At 39.4% G+C, this 17118-nt stretch overlaps 1 protein-coding gene across 1 annotated transcript in view; it reads left to right on the forward strand.

Annotated features, from left to right (window-relative positions):
• The window catches only part of UVRAG (UV radiation resistance associated), a 360244-nt gene that overhangs the window by 129574 nt on the left and 213552 nt on the right, over positions 1 to 17118 (forward strand). Inside the window, 1 exon segment of the mRNA XM_060303729.1 lies at positions 574 to 659. Within this exon segment, the coding sequence (XP_060159712.1) occupies positions 574 to 659 (86 nt within the window).

Raw genomic sequence — 17118 nt, forward strand, 5'->3', positions numbered from 1 at the left:
CTTAAGCTGTAATCCAGGTGGTCTGGGTCCAGAGTCCTTTTTTCTTAACTACTATTTACTTCGCCTTTCTGAAATGCCAGATAGCTGTTCTGCTCTTCCTATGGAATTGTGCTGTGTTCTCTCTAGAAACCATCCTTGCTGCCACCACCTTTACACCACTGAGTGGAAATACTTGTTTCTGGTATTCCTAATTAAAACTTGGAATGCCTTTTCCTCCATAAAAACATTACATATGATGGCTAGGCATACTTGAAATATTATTGTTAATACTCTTCTTCAGCCACATAATATGTTAAAAAGACTTCTGGGGTTTCACTGGGAAGTTCACCAAAAGTTATAATGTGAAACATTGTTTCTGTGGGAAAATGTTAGAAGAAATTTATTTTAAATTCACTTGCCTATAAGGTTAAACTTCAATTATATGAAAGTGTTTCTTAACTTTTTTCTAATTTCTTAATGATTTGAATTTACTGAGTTGTTATTGAATCATAATTTTAAAAATACAAACATCACGATTAATTTGGACACATATTTTGTTTTACTTTGATTAATTTGTTAATTAATGTCTTTTAGGGTTATTCAGATGCTCAGAAGAGTATTCTTCTTCAGGTGGATCAGAACTGTGTTCGCAATTCTTATGATGTCTTCTCTTTGCTGCGGTAAGAAACTTCTTAGAGTCCTCTTGCATTTTGTCAAGAATCTTCCTCATTCTGAGTTTGTGACATTTCGATGTGAGGAAATGTATGGAATCTTTAGAAGCTGTTACTCAGACTTAGCATTTTTTAGTGAGAGCTTCATAAATTTTGTAGCTACAGTGATTTATCTCTTTTACAAAGCCTTTGGAAAGCCATTTTTTCCCTCTGGACTGTGGGAGAGAGTGATTGGAAGCCAGTGATCTTAAAACAGGGACATGAGCTGTTTCCGGTCTTCTGCACAATAAAGAGCAGCAACCAGAGGTACAAAATTTAGACTTACCAAAACTTTAACAACTGTGGCATTACTAGAAAACCCCTTCAGTAGCCCCAGACATAGCTTAGAGTTTTGATCTGCTGTTCACCCTAAAAGAATCATATTTGGCAAGGCAAAGGAGCTCTGCGTGAATCTCATGTGCTTAGAGGTTTAACTGCCTCAGCTCTATATTTTCATAATGTCTGGGCTTAATTTGGAAAGATTTTTAAATTTGGTTTTAATTTTCAATGTGGTAGATCATCAAGGACATTTCCCCAGGAGGCAGGCTACCAAAATAAATGCAATTTAAAATAAAGTTAAGAGTGACACTCAACCTGTGTTCACCCTACTCAGACAGATGATTCATTGAAATTCGATTTTGGCAGTATTTCCTAGTGTTTACATAACACATCATAAATTCCAGACCATTAGACATTCTCTATATATCTACTAGAGGAAGAGTCCAGAAGGATGATTGGACTCTTATCCAACTGGATGCTTGTTTATTTTTTAAACATTATGAAATGGGCTTCTCCTTTGCAAATCTTGAATCTTATTGTACATAATGGTAGAGAGTTTGCTGACATGGACTATGTAAAATGCTCTAAAGAGACAATGATTTCAACTAAAGTAACCACACACATTTGATGACTTTTGACTCTTACCTGAGAGGTACTTTCACTTTGACTTCTTAGGATATGTGCCAGAATGGACAGAATTTAGTAATTGGATGGTGGAGATAGAAAGCAGGAGTTGTCTATTTTATAACTCTTATTTTTGAGCCTATTCAGTTTGGGACTACATTGAGTTTTAAGTATTGGAAAGAGGAATGTACAGAAATAGTTTGAAATGTGAGGAAGAGACTAATATTTCTTGGCCTGTTTTGCTCAGTAAAATGAGAGGATAGATAATATAATTTTTAAAGATATTTTCCAAGTATGAGATTGTGTGATCTCATTAGAGAAATCAGTGGAATTAAAAGAAAAGGGGGGCTTCCCTGGTGGCGCAGTGGTTGAGAGTCCGCCTGCCGATGCAGGGGACATGGGTTCGTGCCCCAGTCCGGGAAGATCCCACATGCCGCAGAGCGGCTGGGCCCGTGAGCCATGGCCACTGAGCCTGCCCATCCGGAGCCAGTGCTCCGCAACGGGAGAGGCCACAGCAGTGAGAGGCCCGCGTACCGGGAAAAAAAAAAAAAAAGAATCCGCCTGCCAATGCAGGGGACATGGGTTCGAGCCCTAGTCCGGAAAGATCCCACATGCCGCAGAGCATGTGGACGAACCTACGTCCCCTGCATCGGCAGGCGTACTCTCAACCACTGCGCCACCAGGGAAGTCTGGCAGGCGGATTCTTAACCACTGTGCCACCAGGGAAGTCCTCTTGTTTTTTTTTAAATTGTTACTCCTCCCTCCCTCTCTCCTTCCCTCGTTGGGTCTTCAGTGCTGCGCGTGGGCTTTCTCTAGTTGCGGCAAGTGGGGGCTACTCTTTGTTGTGGTGTGCGGGCTTCTCATTGTGGTGGCTTCTCTTGTTGTGGAGCACGGGCTCTAGGTGCACGGGCTTCAGTAGTTGTAGCTCGCGGGCTCTAGAGCACAGGCTCAGTAGTTGTGGCACATGGGCTTAGTTGCTCTGCGGCATGTGGGATCTTCCTGGACCAGAGCTCGAACCCGTGTCCCCTGCATTGGCAGGCAGATTCTTAACCACTGCACCACCAGGGAAGTCCTAAATTGTTACTTCTTGATCTGTAATTTTATGTGAAAACACACAGAGTCTGAATTCTTTAATATTACTTACTCCACAAAATTCTCAGTGCTGTTTGGAGGCAGGATTAGAACCCTGTGTTTTCGTGCCACTAGTTTAGAACCCTTCCTGTGTTTTCGTGCCACTAGTATGCATCTCTACCCTCAACCTTTTATGTGTAAATGTCACTCAAAAAATAGGAAATTTTGACTAAGTAAAGGCTGTTTTTGGAGCACCTAAGACCCTGACATTACAGCCCCTTCAGATGGATGCATTGTACCATTTTGTAGGAAAACAATGACCTGAGGTTTTATTCTTTTGCCAATAGTTAGGAATTTAGACTAATTCCAATGTTGCCAAAGTAAGAGCAGCTCTTTCAAAGTTTACATTCGGTATGTGTGATGGAAACTGAATTTTTGTTTCTTAATCCTTGTAAATCTCTGGATTAAGCATTATTTTTCATGTAAGCAGACATTTACTTAGGAGACACTTCACTCATTGTCACATTTGATACTTTAGGATGTTCACCACAAGGTGTCAATGTTGCTGTTTAACTGGCATTTGAAATTTCATTTATTTTACAGTTTTGAAATGAGAAACGTAGGGTTATGAATCATAAGTGAGCCTTTAATTTAGAAGTTAGCTTTTCTTCTCTTTATTGTTATTCTTTCTAGATTAAGGAGTTTCTAGACTTTCTAAACAGGTTTCTCTTTTTTGGGTCTGTTTTTTTTTTTTAATTGTGTTCGTGAGAGGGAGTTGTTGAAAGATTATAAAGAGAGGAGGAGTGACAGGCTCAGGTGTGTGATTTTGAATTCTATCCATGGTGACAGTGTGGAAGAGACCTGAGGAACAAGACTGGAAGCAAGGAGATACCTGTAAATCCTACCTGTCCTCTGGAATTGAAAGATTATGTTTAGTGTTTAAAAATTTTTTGTTGTTTTGTTTTTGTTTTCCTTTTATACTTTCTCAAAAAGTAGCTCTGTGGTAGTGAAATAAGTGAGACTAATTCTGTTTTCTTTGAGTATACTTTTTTTTTTTTTTTTTTGCGGTATGCGGGCCTCTCACTGTTGTGGCCTCTCCCGTTGCGGAGCACAGGCTCTGGACGCGCAGGCCCAGAGGCCATGGCTCACGGGCTCAGCCGCTCCGCGGCATGTGGGATCTTCCCAGACTGGGGCACGAGCCCGCGTCCCCTGCATCGGCAGGCAGACTCTCAACCACTGTGAGACCAGGGAAGTCCCTGAGTATACTTTTTTTTTTTTAATTTAAATTTTATTTTTTTTTTAGATGTTGGGGGGAGTTTATTAATTAATTAATTTATTTTTGCTGTGTTGGGTCTTCATTTCTGTGCAAGGGCTTTCTCTGGCTGTGGCAAGCGGGGGCCACTCTTCATCACGGTGCGTGGGCCTCACTGTTGCGGCCTCTCTTGTTGCGGAGCACAGGCTCCAGACGCGCAGGCTCAGTAGTTGTAGCTCACGGGCCTAGTTGCTCCGCGGCATATGGGATCTTCCCAGACTGGGGCTCGAACCCGTGTCCCCTGCATTAGCAGGCAGATTTTCAACCACTGCGCCACCAGGGAAGCCCCTGAGTATACTTTTTATTCTTTTTTTTTTTTTCCCTCTTTTTTGACATGTCCTACTTTTGCCAGTTTAATAAGTGGAAATATGGTGGAGAAACCATGGGCTTTGGCCCTCCATCCAGGTTCCAGTCCTAAACTGCCGTATGCCCGTCACTGGATGCAAAACTATGGGCAAGTTACTTAACTTTGGTATGCCTCAAACTGCTCTTGTAAAATGGGGATAATGTTTGTCTCATAGGAATTATTATGAGAATTAATAAGGTAAAGTAATTGAAAGATTGTAGGACAGTTACTGACACATAGTAGACATTCAATAAATAATAGTTTTCATTTTCCCCTTTACTTCTTCCATCTTGGAATTAGCTTTTTTCTCTATGCACGTGTTCCTTTTTTATATTACCACTAGGTTTTACAATTTTAAGCATAATTTCCCTTTCCGTCTTGCCAGTCTAATGCCGATACCTCTGTTTTTTAGAATTACTTTTGTTAATCCTATAACAATCATGATAAAAATTGTTTAACATGTGCATGATTTGTCTTCCCTGATGGCATTGAAAGCTACTTGAAGGAAGGGATTATTTCATATGGCTATATTTTCTCCTCTCTATATTACTGATAATTCTCAGTTATGTTGGAGTCACTGTGGATTCTGTTGTGATCCTAGAGCCCTAGGTCCTGTGGATCCTGCATTATTCTTTCTCCCGAGGACTGTCTTTCATAACCACCATGCCCACATATTAATAACTCTCAAATCTATGTCTCTAGTTCCTACTTCTCTTTTGGAGTTCTGATCTGTAGTTTCCAATGACCATTAGACATTTATACTTTCATGTGTTGTGGGAACCTCAACCCCAACATGTCTGGAGCTACGTACATTGGCTTAATCCTCCTCTTCCTTTTCTTTTCCCTGGTTTCTCTAGTAGTATCATCATCTCAGGCAGCTAGTGAGCATAGCCTTCTTTGTTCTCACCTCTGTTTTCCTGGACTATTTCCTGACCTCCTAGCTAGACTTCCTACTTCCAGTTTTTCTTTCATGCAGTTAATAGGTATTATTTATTGAGCACTTCCTTTGTGCCAAGAAGTATTCTAAGTGCTTTACATGAATTGATTCTTCTAATTCTTACAACACCCCATGTGGTAAGAACTGTTGATTCATATTTACGGATGAGGAAATAGGGGCACAAAGCAGTTGAGTAGCTTATCCAAGGTCGTATAGCTAGTTCATGTTAGCCTGTATTTAAACCCAGTTTAGCTCCTGAGCCCATGTTCTTAACCAGTATGTTTTACTACTTTATTATTTTTCACACTGCTTCAGTACAATTCATCTGCCACATTGCTGCCAGAGTGACCAAAGATACATCAGTTTTGTCACTCATTGGGCTTAGAAATCTTTGAGCCATCACATGCAGGATAAAGTCCATACTTCTTAATTTGCTATTCACTCTAAACACTAGCTCTAAACAGTGTAGGGACTAGTGTTCTTATTTCAAGTCCTCCTGCCACTGCCTGTGCAGTTAGTAGCTAGCATTTACCGAGCACGTAATGGTGTTGTAATTAGTTCTTCATTGTCTGATTCGCTCTCCGCTCAGCACCCCCAAACTGAGAGCTCCTTTAGGCAAGAATCCTCTTTTTACTGATCTTTGTATTAGTCCTGTGATGCTGCACATCAAATATATTAAGCAGGTAATAAATGCTGTTTTGATTGATCAAATCAAACTATTCTTCAAGTTACAGAGAACTGGGTTTTATTTTTCCTATTTCTGGTTTGCACCTGGTAAAATGAGAGTTGTAAAAAATTTCTCGACCATTATGGAAAAAGTGTTGAAAATGTAATCAGATCTGTAGACCTTCAGCTGCCTCTTTTCTTTCTGCCACTGCCCTCCATATAATGTCTGGTGGGATTTCAGGATTTTGTGGCTTATAATCTTATTCCTTATATAGATTTTTTTCTGGAGGATCTTTCTCTGGCTGTCTGGAGGCAGATTGTTGCCCTGTCCCCACCCCCCACTTTGACAGAAAATATTTTCTCCTATAAAATTCCAGTTATAAAAGGGAGATGCTCATATCAAATAAATTGTTCTTGCAGTAATGTTTAGAAAACAGGAGAGGATGACATGTGAAAGGGCATAACTGTTTATAATCTTTAAATTCTGAACATGATAACCAACTTTTGGTTAGCAGGGAGGGTTTTTCCCGCCCTCCCCTGCTAATGATCTCTCCCTAAGAGGTAACTGCAAGTATAGAGAATATAATTAAGAACCCAGCCGTAAGCAAAAGATGTCACAAAATTTATGTACTAAGACTCATATGTGTTTCTATTCTTGGTAGAGACTAAGCTCCTACCCAGTGTCTGTGTGCTCATTTTTGATAAATTAGGGGAATTAAGAGGATTACTATTAAGGTAGACACACTGACAGCAAGGAGAAACAAAATCTGTTTGCTCTGTTTGTGCTTTACTCTGTGATTCTGGAATATAACTGAGTGGTAAATCATATTAGCTACTGTCCTATCTTTATACTTACAGTGTTTGGATTTGTAAATAGTCCTCTGTCACTACTTCATGTAGAAGGAGGGCAGAGAGAAATAGACCAGCTGTAAAGAGAGACAGACTAGGTTAAAAAGCGTAGCTAGCATACCTCTTCTGTGTGTGAGCATTCAGTCCTTTACCCAAGTACATCTCCATACTGTAGTTCATAACTGAAGTTAATAATGAGAATTATTAAGTCCACCGTGTTAGTTTTCACTAAGGCTCTCTCCATTTAACAGACGAGGACACTAGAAGGGTGAAAAGACTTGTCTAGCATCATAAATAAGTGTTAAAGCAGGTTTGAATAAAGCATGCATGTGCATGTGCTTTCTTCCATTATGCCATGTTGATACCAGATCATCAGTGGAATATAAAGTTGTCATTGTTAAGGTCTGTGTAAGAAAGCAGGGGCATGTGACAAGTTTTAGAAAGGTTTTTAATCAAAATTTAAAATGAAAAAGTTTAGTTATTTAATGTAAATTTTAGTTAAACAAAATTGATATTTATGTATAATAGCACATTTTATTTTTATTTATCTTTCTCTATACATACACACACATATATGCACACATACACAGAAAGACACATATATACTTACAAAAATAGAATTTTAACAAAGTACTGGAGTAATTTTTTTTTTTTGGTTTGGTTGGTTGGTTGGTTGGTTGTTTTTTTTTTTTGCAGTACGCGGGCCTCTCACTGTTGTGGCCTCTCCCGTTGCGGAGCACAGGCTCCGGACGCGCAGGCTGAGTGGCCATGGCTCACGGGCCCAGCCACTCTGCCTGATGTGGGATCTTCCTGGACCGGGGCACGAACCTGTGTCCCTTGCATCGGCAGGCGGACTCTCAACCACTGCGCCACCAGGGAAGCCCTGGAGTAATTTTAGGTGCAGTTTTTTTCCCCCTTTCTTTTTACTTTTTGGCTTGTCTTCTTCCTTAAACCCTTCTCACTCACTACCAAAACCACCAGTTATAGACTGAATGTTTGTGGTCCCTCCTACCCCAAATTCATACATTGAAACCTAATCCCCAATGTGATGGCATTTGGAGGTGGGGCCTTTGGGAGATGATTAGATCATGAGGGCTGAGCCCTCATGAATGGGATTAGTGCCCTTATAAAAGAGGTCCCAGGGAGACCCTGGACCTTTCTCCATGTGACGTTATAGTGAAAAGATGGTTGTCTGTGAACCAGGAAGCAGACTCACCAGATACCAACAATGCTGGTGCCTTGATCTTAGACTTCCTAGCCTCCAGAAATGTGAGAAATAAATTTCTGTTTATAAGCCACCCTGTCTATGATATTTTATTATAGCAGCCTGAACTGAATAAGATAGCATCCAAACACAGAACACATGTTCACATGACCCCAGTCACCCGTGTACCCATGTTAACAACCTGTTATGTATATATTCATATTTTTCCTATGATCTCTGTGTATATGTTATAGATACCACTATATGCATATTTATGTACATGTGTTAGGAGTTTTAATTGCTATTTCACAAAATTGGAGTGGATGTTATATACATGACTCTACATCTTGTTTTTCTTGTTTAACATTCCATGTACAAATCTCTTCAGTTCATTGTTTTAATGATTTCATAATAGCCCATGGTGAGGGTGTACTATGTTTTTCAATCATTACCCTGTTGATAGACTTTTAATATTTACTCTGGCTCTGGTTTTTTTTATTTGTTTGTTTTGCCATTATGCAGAATACTGCAGTAAATATCTATATATGTATATATCCTTATATTTATGATGTTTTTGTTCCTGTGTATTAAATTTCCAGGAGTAGGATTTCTGAGTCAAAGGGCATGTGTAGTTTTAATTTTAAGAAATAACATACTGTTTTCCCAAAGAGTGCAAATAACATACTGTTTTCCCAAAGAGTGCAAAAAAGTGTGACATTACTCTTTACCCTGAATCCCTGCTGGCAGTGGGTATCATCATCTTTTTTTGTGATTTTTATTAATTTGATGAGTATAACACCTCAGTGTTACTTTAATTTTTATTAGCTTCGGTACTAGTGCTTAGTCTGAGCTACGAGTGAAAGTGAACATCTTTTCTTGTGTTTGTTAGCCATTCAGTGTATTCTTCTGTGAATTTGCCTATTCATATACTTTACCTATCTTTTTAATTGAGTTGCTTGCATTTTTTTCATAAAATTTTAAGAGTCCTTGGTATTTTTTCCAAATATGTCTGTTATGTATTGACTTAGTATATGTTATACAAAAAGTTTTTATTTGCCATATCATGTAATTCTGGTTTTTCTTTGATATCTTCTGGACACACTGTCTTGGTTTAAGAAGTCTCTCTTATACCTTAGTTCCACCTGTATTTTCTAAGTTTTCTTTTGAGATTTATATTATTTTACTTTTAAAATTAAATCTCTAATACAATTAGGAATTATTCTTAAATATGTTGTTTAGATATTCTATATATTGTGGGATAGAAATTAATTTTCTTCATAGATGAATATCCAGTTGCGCCAATAACTTCCTTTTCTCACTGAATTTAAATACCACCTTTATCTTATATTAAAAGCTCATATATGCTGGTATCCATTTCTGGATTCTCTTTTCGTTCTGATCGTTTTGTGTAGTCCTTCGACAATTTCAGATTAATTTAATTACAGTGGTTCTTTGGTATGTTCTAATATCAAGTGGGGCAAGTGCCCTTCTTGCTACTATTCTTTTTCATACTGTTTTTGGCTAGTCTCAGAACTTTATTCTTCCATGTGAACTTTAAGGTTATTTTATCCTATTCTTTAAAAAAAAAAGTTTATTGGAATTCTAACAGGAATTTTTATATTCACTGACTTTTTAATATTTGGAGAGAGCTGTCATTTTTATATTAGTATTCCAATCCAAGACGTGGTATGTCTTATATTTGTTCAAATTTTATTTCATTCCTTTGGTAAGATTTTATAGTTCTCTTCATATGGTCATGTGCTTTTCCATTAAATTTGTTCTTATAATTTTTACACTATTTTTTATAAAATATGTTTTCCATTTCCATTCCTGTGTGCTTATTACTGTTATAGGGAAAAGCTGTAATTTTAAGAAAGTTATATTCAGTGACTATATCAAATTATTTTTTCTTGTTTTTTAAGGAAAGGTCTCTGATTTTCTTGGCATACACTCATTATTATCAATTAACAGATTGGTTTATCTGTTCTTTTCCAATGTTTATACTGTTTTCTAGTCTCTAGTACATTTACTAAACCTTCTAGAACTTTAAAAATAATGTTGAAAAGTAATGGACATAGTGAACATTTTAGTCCAGTTATTATTTTAATTAAATATTTTGCTGTTCAGGATATTTTCTGTTAATTTTGGAAAATATTTTAGATAGTTCTTCCTATTAACTTTTTTTAGCAATAGATGCTGAATTTTTTGAAATGCCTTTCCGCATTTATTAACATTATATGTTTTTCTTCCTTTAGTTTATAGTTGCAATAAGGTATGTAGATTTTTTGATACTGCATTACTAATTAGTTATAGATTATTCTTTTGATCATTATTACAAGTGAGATTGGTGTATAGTATTTGTTGTTTTGGGGGGGAGGAGAGAAAGGCAGGGTAAACATCTTTCCTAAGATCTTAAAATTGAGTTGGGAAACTCTTCATCTTTTTCTGTGACATTTTACTCTGTAAAATGATGATAATAGCATATACCTCATTGGGTTGTTGGGAGGATTAAGTGAATTAATATGAGGTGCTTAATACAGTGCCTGAATATAGTTAATGCTACATTTGTTAGCTATTAGCAGCATAATCAACTGAAACATATTAAATAATTTTGGGAATTTTTAATTCTTTAAAGGTTTGTTAGAGAATTTAGCTATTAAATCATCTAGTTCAGGTGACTTTTATGATAAATCTGACTCTCATACCTTTAGTGCTATTTGCTCTATTTTATCCTACTTCTCCGTGGTTTATTCTTGACACTTCATTTTTTGCTAGGAAACCATTTACTTCCTCTGGATTTTTAAATTTATTGCTGAAACAGTGCATGTAGTTTTAGTTTATAATTCTTTTAATCATTTCAATAATTTACAGCAAATATTCTAATTAAGCCCAGAAACCACTCTAGTATTTCAGTTAGAAATTTTGTTATATTATGAGCTCTTCCTGGACAGGATGCTTTCTAATGCTGCAGTTGTAATGCTTTTTTGAGTGTGAACTAAAACAAAATATTTGATATGCTTTTTGCCTTTAAAATATTTCTCAGAATGAGAATGGAGAACATAAACTACATAAGTGTAGGGAATTTAGAGCTCTAGTTTATAATTTTGTCCCCAGCATATATAGCACCAACCTAACTCAGAGTAGATACTCAGTAAATATTTGTTAATTGAATGAATGGTAAAATAATAAGTGAATGGATGAAATACAATCCAGTTGGATAATCACTGAATAATAGGTAGGTTTTTGGAGGAATTTTTAAAATGGTAGTTTTTTGCTTGTTTGTTTGCTTTTGCGGTACGTGGACCTCTCACTGTTGTAGCCTCTCCCGTTGCGGAGCACAGGCTCCGGACGCGCAGGCTCAGCGGCCATGGCTCATGGGCCCAGCCGCTCCGTGGCATGTGGGATCTTCCCGGACCGGGGCACGAACCCGTGTCCCCTGCATCGGCAGGCAGACTCTCAACCACTGCACCACCAGGGAAGCCCTAATCACCTTTTCTAAGATAATTAATACTAACTTTGGATATGTTCTCCCACAATTATGGTATATATTTACAATAAAGTATCTGAGTACTTCAATTTAGACAACGCGCTTGCTAATGAAAGTCACGTAAAGGCGTTGTATGGTAAATTAACTCTAGTTTATTAAATGAGTTAACCAGTTGTGAATTACTGATAGGTCTCATGGTCTTTAACTAGGACCTTTTGTAGGCTTTTCATGCTGCTAAGTCCATTTTCTCTAGTGGACCGAATGTTCAACAGGGGTAGCGACATAGTGGGTAAAATAAACGAGCCCTCCCCAAAATAATGTTCAGAACTTCTGGCTTGGAGCAATAGTCAACTTTCAGATGATGTTGGAATGGTGAAAGAGGTGTATAAAATCAGTAGAAAGAGGTAAAGCGCATCCTTTGAGGGCAGTTAACTATCTGAGTAGTCTTCTGCCCCAAGAGATGTTCTCTGTCCCTGCCCCTGTCCTTCAGTTCGGGCTTGATTTCACAGGGTTACTTTACTAAGACTGCTTTGTTTAAGATGTCACTGCAAATTAAAGCTTTACCATTACACCCCTCATAGCTGCCTTGTAACTTCTACATTCCCACTGGTGCCAGGCATGTTCCAAGGCAGCTTTCCAAGGTTTAGTGATTTCACCCTGATGTCTCTGCCAATAAAAACAAACAGTTACCATTAAACACCTACCCCACCCATAATTTGATTTTTACATGCTGTTTTATTAAGAGAACTTAGAGATTTTAGGAGAATTAATACATTATGCTCATCAGGATATCACCTGGTCCTTGAAGTAACTTTTATTCTAAAAGGTGGGATGCTTTACCTTTGAAGAGAATCTGAGACGCAGCATGTTTACCTGTTGAGGAGAGTGGATACTGTAATAACCTCGTTCTTACAGTTGATTCTTTATGACTGGGAGTACTCTATTAACATGAGAAGCAAGATTCTAACTTTAGGGACTTATATTCTAGTAGGACAGATTAACAGATACGGCAAACAAGGGGTCTTACATTCATTGTGAAGTTAATAATAATTTCTAAATATTTTGTTGGTATTGTAGGAATAAGTCAGAATCCCATTCTTTTCTATGCCTACACAGGTGGTAGGGAAAGTAAAAAGTATTTGAATAGCTCAAATATGAAAGGCACTTAAATGCTAAAAACTTAGCATACATATTTTTTTACAATATTCACAATACTAGGCTATTATAGTTCTGTTTTGCTGGTAAGCGAACCACAGCTTAGAAAAGATGAGCTAGTGTGTTATTCAGAGTTCAGATCTATCTGATGGCAAGGCCCTTTCCAATATATTTCTTCATCTCATGTGGAAGAATTCCTTGTGATCTTCCTTGAGGCTGCCTAACAGCTCCTGTGCCCCTTCTGATAAAATTTCTTTGGTGGCACACCTGAGTGTAAATGAGCCGGGCATTTCTCAGAGAGTCTCGTGGCCCTAGCACAGTGGAGACTTCCATAATAGGCTCTCCTAGAGCCTCCAAAGTGCTGTGCCTCCGTGCCTCCCCATGCTGGAAGTGTTACCTAAAGCCTGTAGGTTTCCGTCGAGGAGCGTCTCTGTAACTCTATGGCCACGTGGTTTGTTTTACTTCTCTTCCTTCAATATGGTGTGAGGTGAGTAGATATAGCGACTTTTCCTTAGTTGGCATTTCTGTTTTCAAGCTCCCAACCATTAAATTCTGACTCTGCAAGAAGCAGAGGTCTACTGCCATAGAGGTAAAATGACTTCTGTAGTAGCATTGATTTTTTTGTTTTTGTTTTTGTTTTTTAAATCTCAGAGATTCTTGGATTCTAGTGGCAAAGTCAGGTATGAACCTTGGAGTAGAACTGGCTTTAAACAGTTTGTGGGGAGAACATCTGGAGATTTAAATTTATGAAAAATTTAGTATAAGCCAAGAAATTGACTCAACAGCTCTCAAAAAGGAGTTAAGGGCTTCCCTGGTGGCGCAGTGGTTGGGAGTCCGCCTGCCAATGCAGGGGACACGGGTTTGTGCCCTGGTCCGGGAAGATCCCACATGCCGGGGAGCGGCTGGGCCCGTGAGCCATGGCCGCTGAGCCTGTGCGTCCGGAGCCTGTGCTCCGCAACGGGAGAGGCCACAGCAGTGAGAGGCCCGCGTACCACCAAAAAAAAAAAAAAAAAAAGGAGTTAAGATTATCTTATGTTGCATTAATTAAAATATAGTGCCCAGATCAAGGGAAGTAATAGTCTTCCTGGACTTTGTGTTCATTAGATCATATTTGGCATATTTATGTTTAATTTGAGTCCTAGTTTACTTCCATGAGAAAGAGCTAAGGGAGAATGCCAGGGTGATGAGTGGTTTTTAAACAGTCATATGAAAACTAGTTGAGAATAGAGGGTATTTAGCTTGAAGAAGAGAGGACTTTGGGAATATGGTTGCTGTATTTAAACTAAACAGTTATTTAGTTAATTTGGCAAACAGTTGTTGGGTAATAATAGTAAAATAGACACATTTACTGAATATATACCATCTGTCAGGTAAGTAGTTTATATGCTTTATAATCATTTACTCCTCAAAGCAAACCTATGAGACTGATGCTATTGTTTGTTATCCCTCTTTTGCTAGTGAGGACACAGATCCAGAAAGGGGAATTGACTTGCCTAAGGTTGCATTGTGACAGAGCCAGCCAGCCAAACTTTTTACTCCATTTTCTTTTCTTTCTCTCATGCTGCCACCCACATTCTAAAGAATGTGGTCTCTTTCTGAAGGGATGTAATTTGGAAGAAAAAAAGTATGTAGCTATATTTGTTCCTGTGGGTAAACTAATGATAGTACTATGGGGATGGGGATAGAGTGTACTAGGGATGGTAGGATGAATTATTTTATTTATTTTTATTTTTTTAAATAAATTTATTTTATTTTTTTATTTTTGGCTGCGTCAGGTCTTCGTTGTGGCGCGCAGGCTTCTCATTGCAGTGACTTCTCTTGCTGCAGAGCACAGGCTCTAGGCACACAGACTTCAGTAGTTGTGGCGTGCAGGCTCAGTAGTTGTGGCTTACAGGCTCAGTAGTTGTGGCTCACGGGCTCTAGAGTGCAGGCTCAGTAGTTGTGGCGTACGGGCTTAGTTGCTCTACAGCATGTGGGATCTTCCCGGGCCAGAGATCAAACCTGCGTCCCCTGCATTGGCAGGCAGATTCTTAACCACTGCACAACAGGGAAGTCCTGGGATGAGTTATTTTAGATAGAGTGGTCAGGGGAGACCTCACTGAGAAGAAAATATTTGAACAAAGACTTGAAAAAGATAAAGCAGCAAGTTGTGTGGGTATCTTTAGGACATCCCAAAGAGCAGTAATAACCAATATAAAAGCGCTGAGGAGGGAGTGAGCTTGGTTTGTTGAAAGAACAGGTAAGAGGTCAGTCTAGTTTGAGCAGAGTGAGCAAAGTTGGTGGAGACCAGATTGTGTAGAGTTTTAGATTTTTTTCCACGTATGATGGGAAAATGGAGGGGTTTGAGCCAAGGGAGCGATGTGATCTGACTTTTATTTAAAGAAAATGACTGTGACATGGAGAATAGACTGAGGGGAGGGAGAGTAGCAAGAGAGAGAGATTAGTTAAGAGACTATTGTAGTGTCCAGGCAAGAGACAAGAGTGACTTAGGTTGGTCTGATAGTTGAGGTAAATGAAGAGAAGTGGTCCGATTTCTGACATATTTTGAAGTTGGAGCTAACCAGCCTTGGTAATGGATTAGATGTGGGCATGCAAGAGAAACTGGACTTAAAAATAATTTATAGATATTTAATCTGTGCAACTAGGTGAATTGTGGTGGCATTTATGAAAATAAATGGTATGAGATTTGTAGGGGGAAGGAGGATCAGATAATGGGGAATCAGGAATGTATTTGGGGGCTTCCCTGGTGGCGCAGTGGTTGAGAGTCCGCCTGCCGATGCAGGGGACATGGGTTCGTGCCCCGGTCTGGGAAGATCCCACATGCTGCGGAGCGGCTGGGCCCGTGAGCCATGGCCGCTGGGCCTGCGCGTCCGGAGCCTGAGCTCTGCAACGGGAGAGGCCACAACAGTGAGAGGCCTGCGTACTGCAAAAAAAAAAAAAAAAAAATGTATTTGGGACGTTAGGTTTGAGATATGTATTAGTTATGAAGGTGGAGGTACTGAGAAGGCAGTTGGTTGATATCGGGGCTGATTGTTGCCGGAGATGTGAACTTAGGAATTGTATCAGTCAGTGTTCAGGGTAGGAAACATAAACCACTCTAGAGATTTTCATCAGGACGAGATTTAGATTTCACACAGAGAACTGGGTATTTATAGAATCACTAGACAGCTGAAGGAGAAGAAGTCAGGAGGCTGCTAGGCTTCAGGGACACACTACTTACTGCTAGGCTTCGAGGTCAACCCAGCGATCCAGTGCTCACAGAACCGCTGCTAGTGAAGTAACCATCCCACACCCACTAGACACCTAAATGAGGAAACTGGCTACTGCAGAAACTCATACCGGAGAGAGTCTGTCACTGCTGCTGGAAGAATGGCCTCTCCACCTTATATAGACGCCTCTCCACCTTATATAGAGGCTGGAAGAATGGCCTCTCCACCCTCTGAACACCTTCAGAGTTTGTTCAGGGTTCTCCAACATGTAGGAAGGGGAGGATATGGCAGAGGACTAGGGGCAGCTAATAGAGTCTGGGGGAAATCTAGGACAATGTGGTGTCCCAGAGCCAAAGTAAATTAAGTATTTTCAGGGAATTGATCAACTGAATCAAATGCTGTGATTGGTTGAGTAAGAAGAGGGCTGATAATTGAATGCTGAATCCAGCAACTTGGGGCTCACTGGTGTCATTTATAAGAGCAGTTTTGGTGATGTTGTAGGAGTGGGTTAAGGAGAGAATGGGAGTGAGGTAATGAAGGCAAGAAGTGTAAACTATTCCTGCGTAGTTTTTCCGTACAGAGGAGCAGGGAAGTGGTACTAAAGCTGGAGGGTACTGAAGGGTCAAGCGAAGAATTTTTCTGTTTTGAGATGGGGGGAGGTATTTAGCATATTCATGTACTGAAGGAAAATTTGTGGCTGCCCGAGAAAGAGAGGGGATAATAGCAGGCACAAAAACCTTTGATAAGTGAAAGACAGAGAGATCCAGTGTACAAGTGGATGGTTAGGCCTTACAAAGAAGGGCTGTCTGTACATACGTGGGGAAGGCAGAATATATGGGTACAGGTACAGAATCATACGGTAAATTTGGTGATGGGAGAACGAGTAAGTTGTCCTCTGACTGCTTCTGGTTTTCAGTAGGGTCATCATCCAGGTGTCAGGAGGTGGAAGGTTTGTATACAGTTGGAAGAGAAAAGAGAAGATTTAAAATAGTCGTCCTGGAGAATGAGAGAATTATCTAGGCCTGATAGTCCTCACACTTTAGCCTGCATCGCAGTGAGCTGGAGGGCTTGGTGCAACACTGATTGTTGTGCCTCCCCGCAAAGTTCCTGCTGCATTAGGTCTGGGGTGAAGTCTGGGAATTTGCATTTCTAATTCTCCTAGGTGAACCTGATGCTTCTGGTCCAGTTTCCGTACTTTGGTTATACATTTAAGGGAGATCATTCAGTATGCTGAGTGTTTTTTGCCAGCTGTATTCAGCCACTTGGGTGCAAAGGTGGAAAAGACAATGA

The sequence above is a fragment of the Globicephala melas genome, chromosome 8, assembly GCF_963455315.2.
Source record: "Globicephala melas chromosome 8, mGloMel1.2, whole genome shotgun sequence".
NCBI classification, from domain to species: Eukaryota; Metazoa; Chordata; class Mammalia; order Artiodactyla; family Delphinidae; genus Globicephala; species Globicephala melas.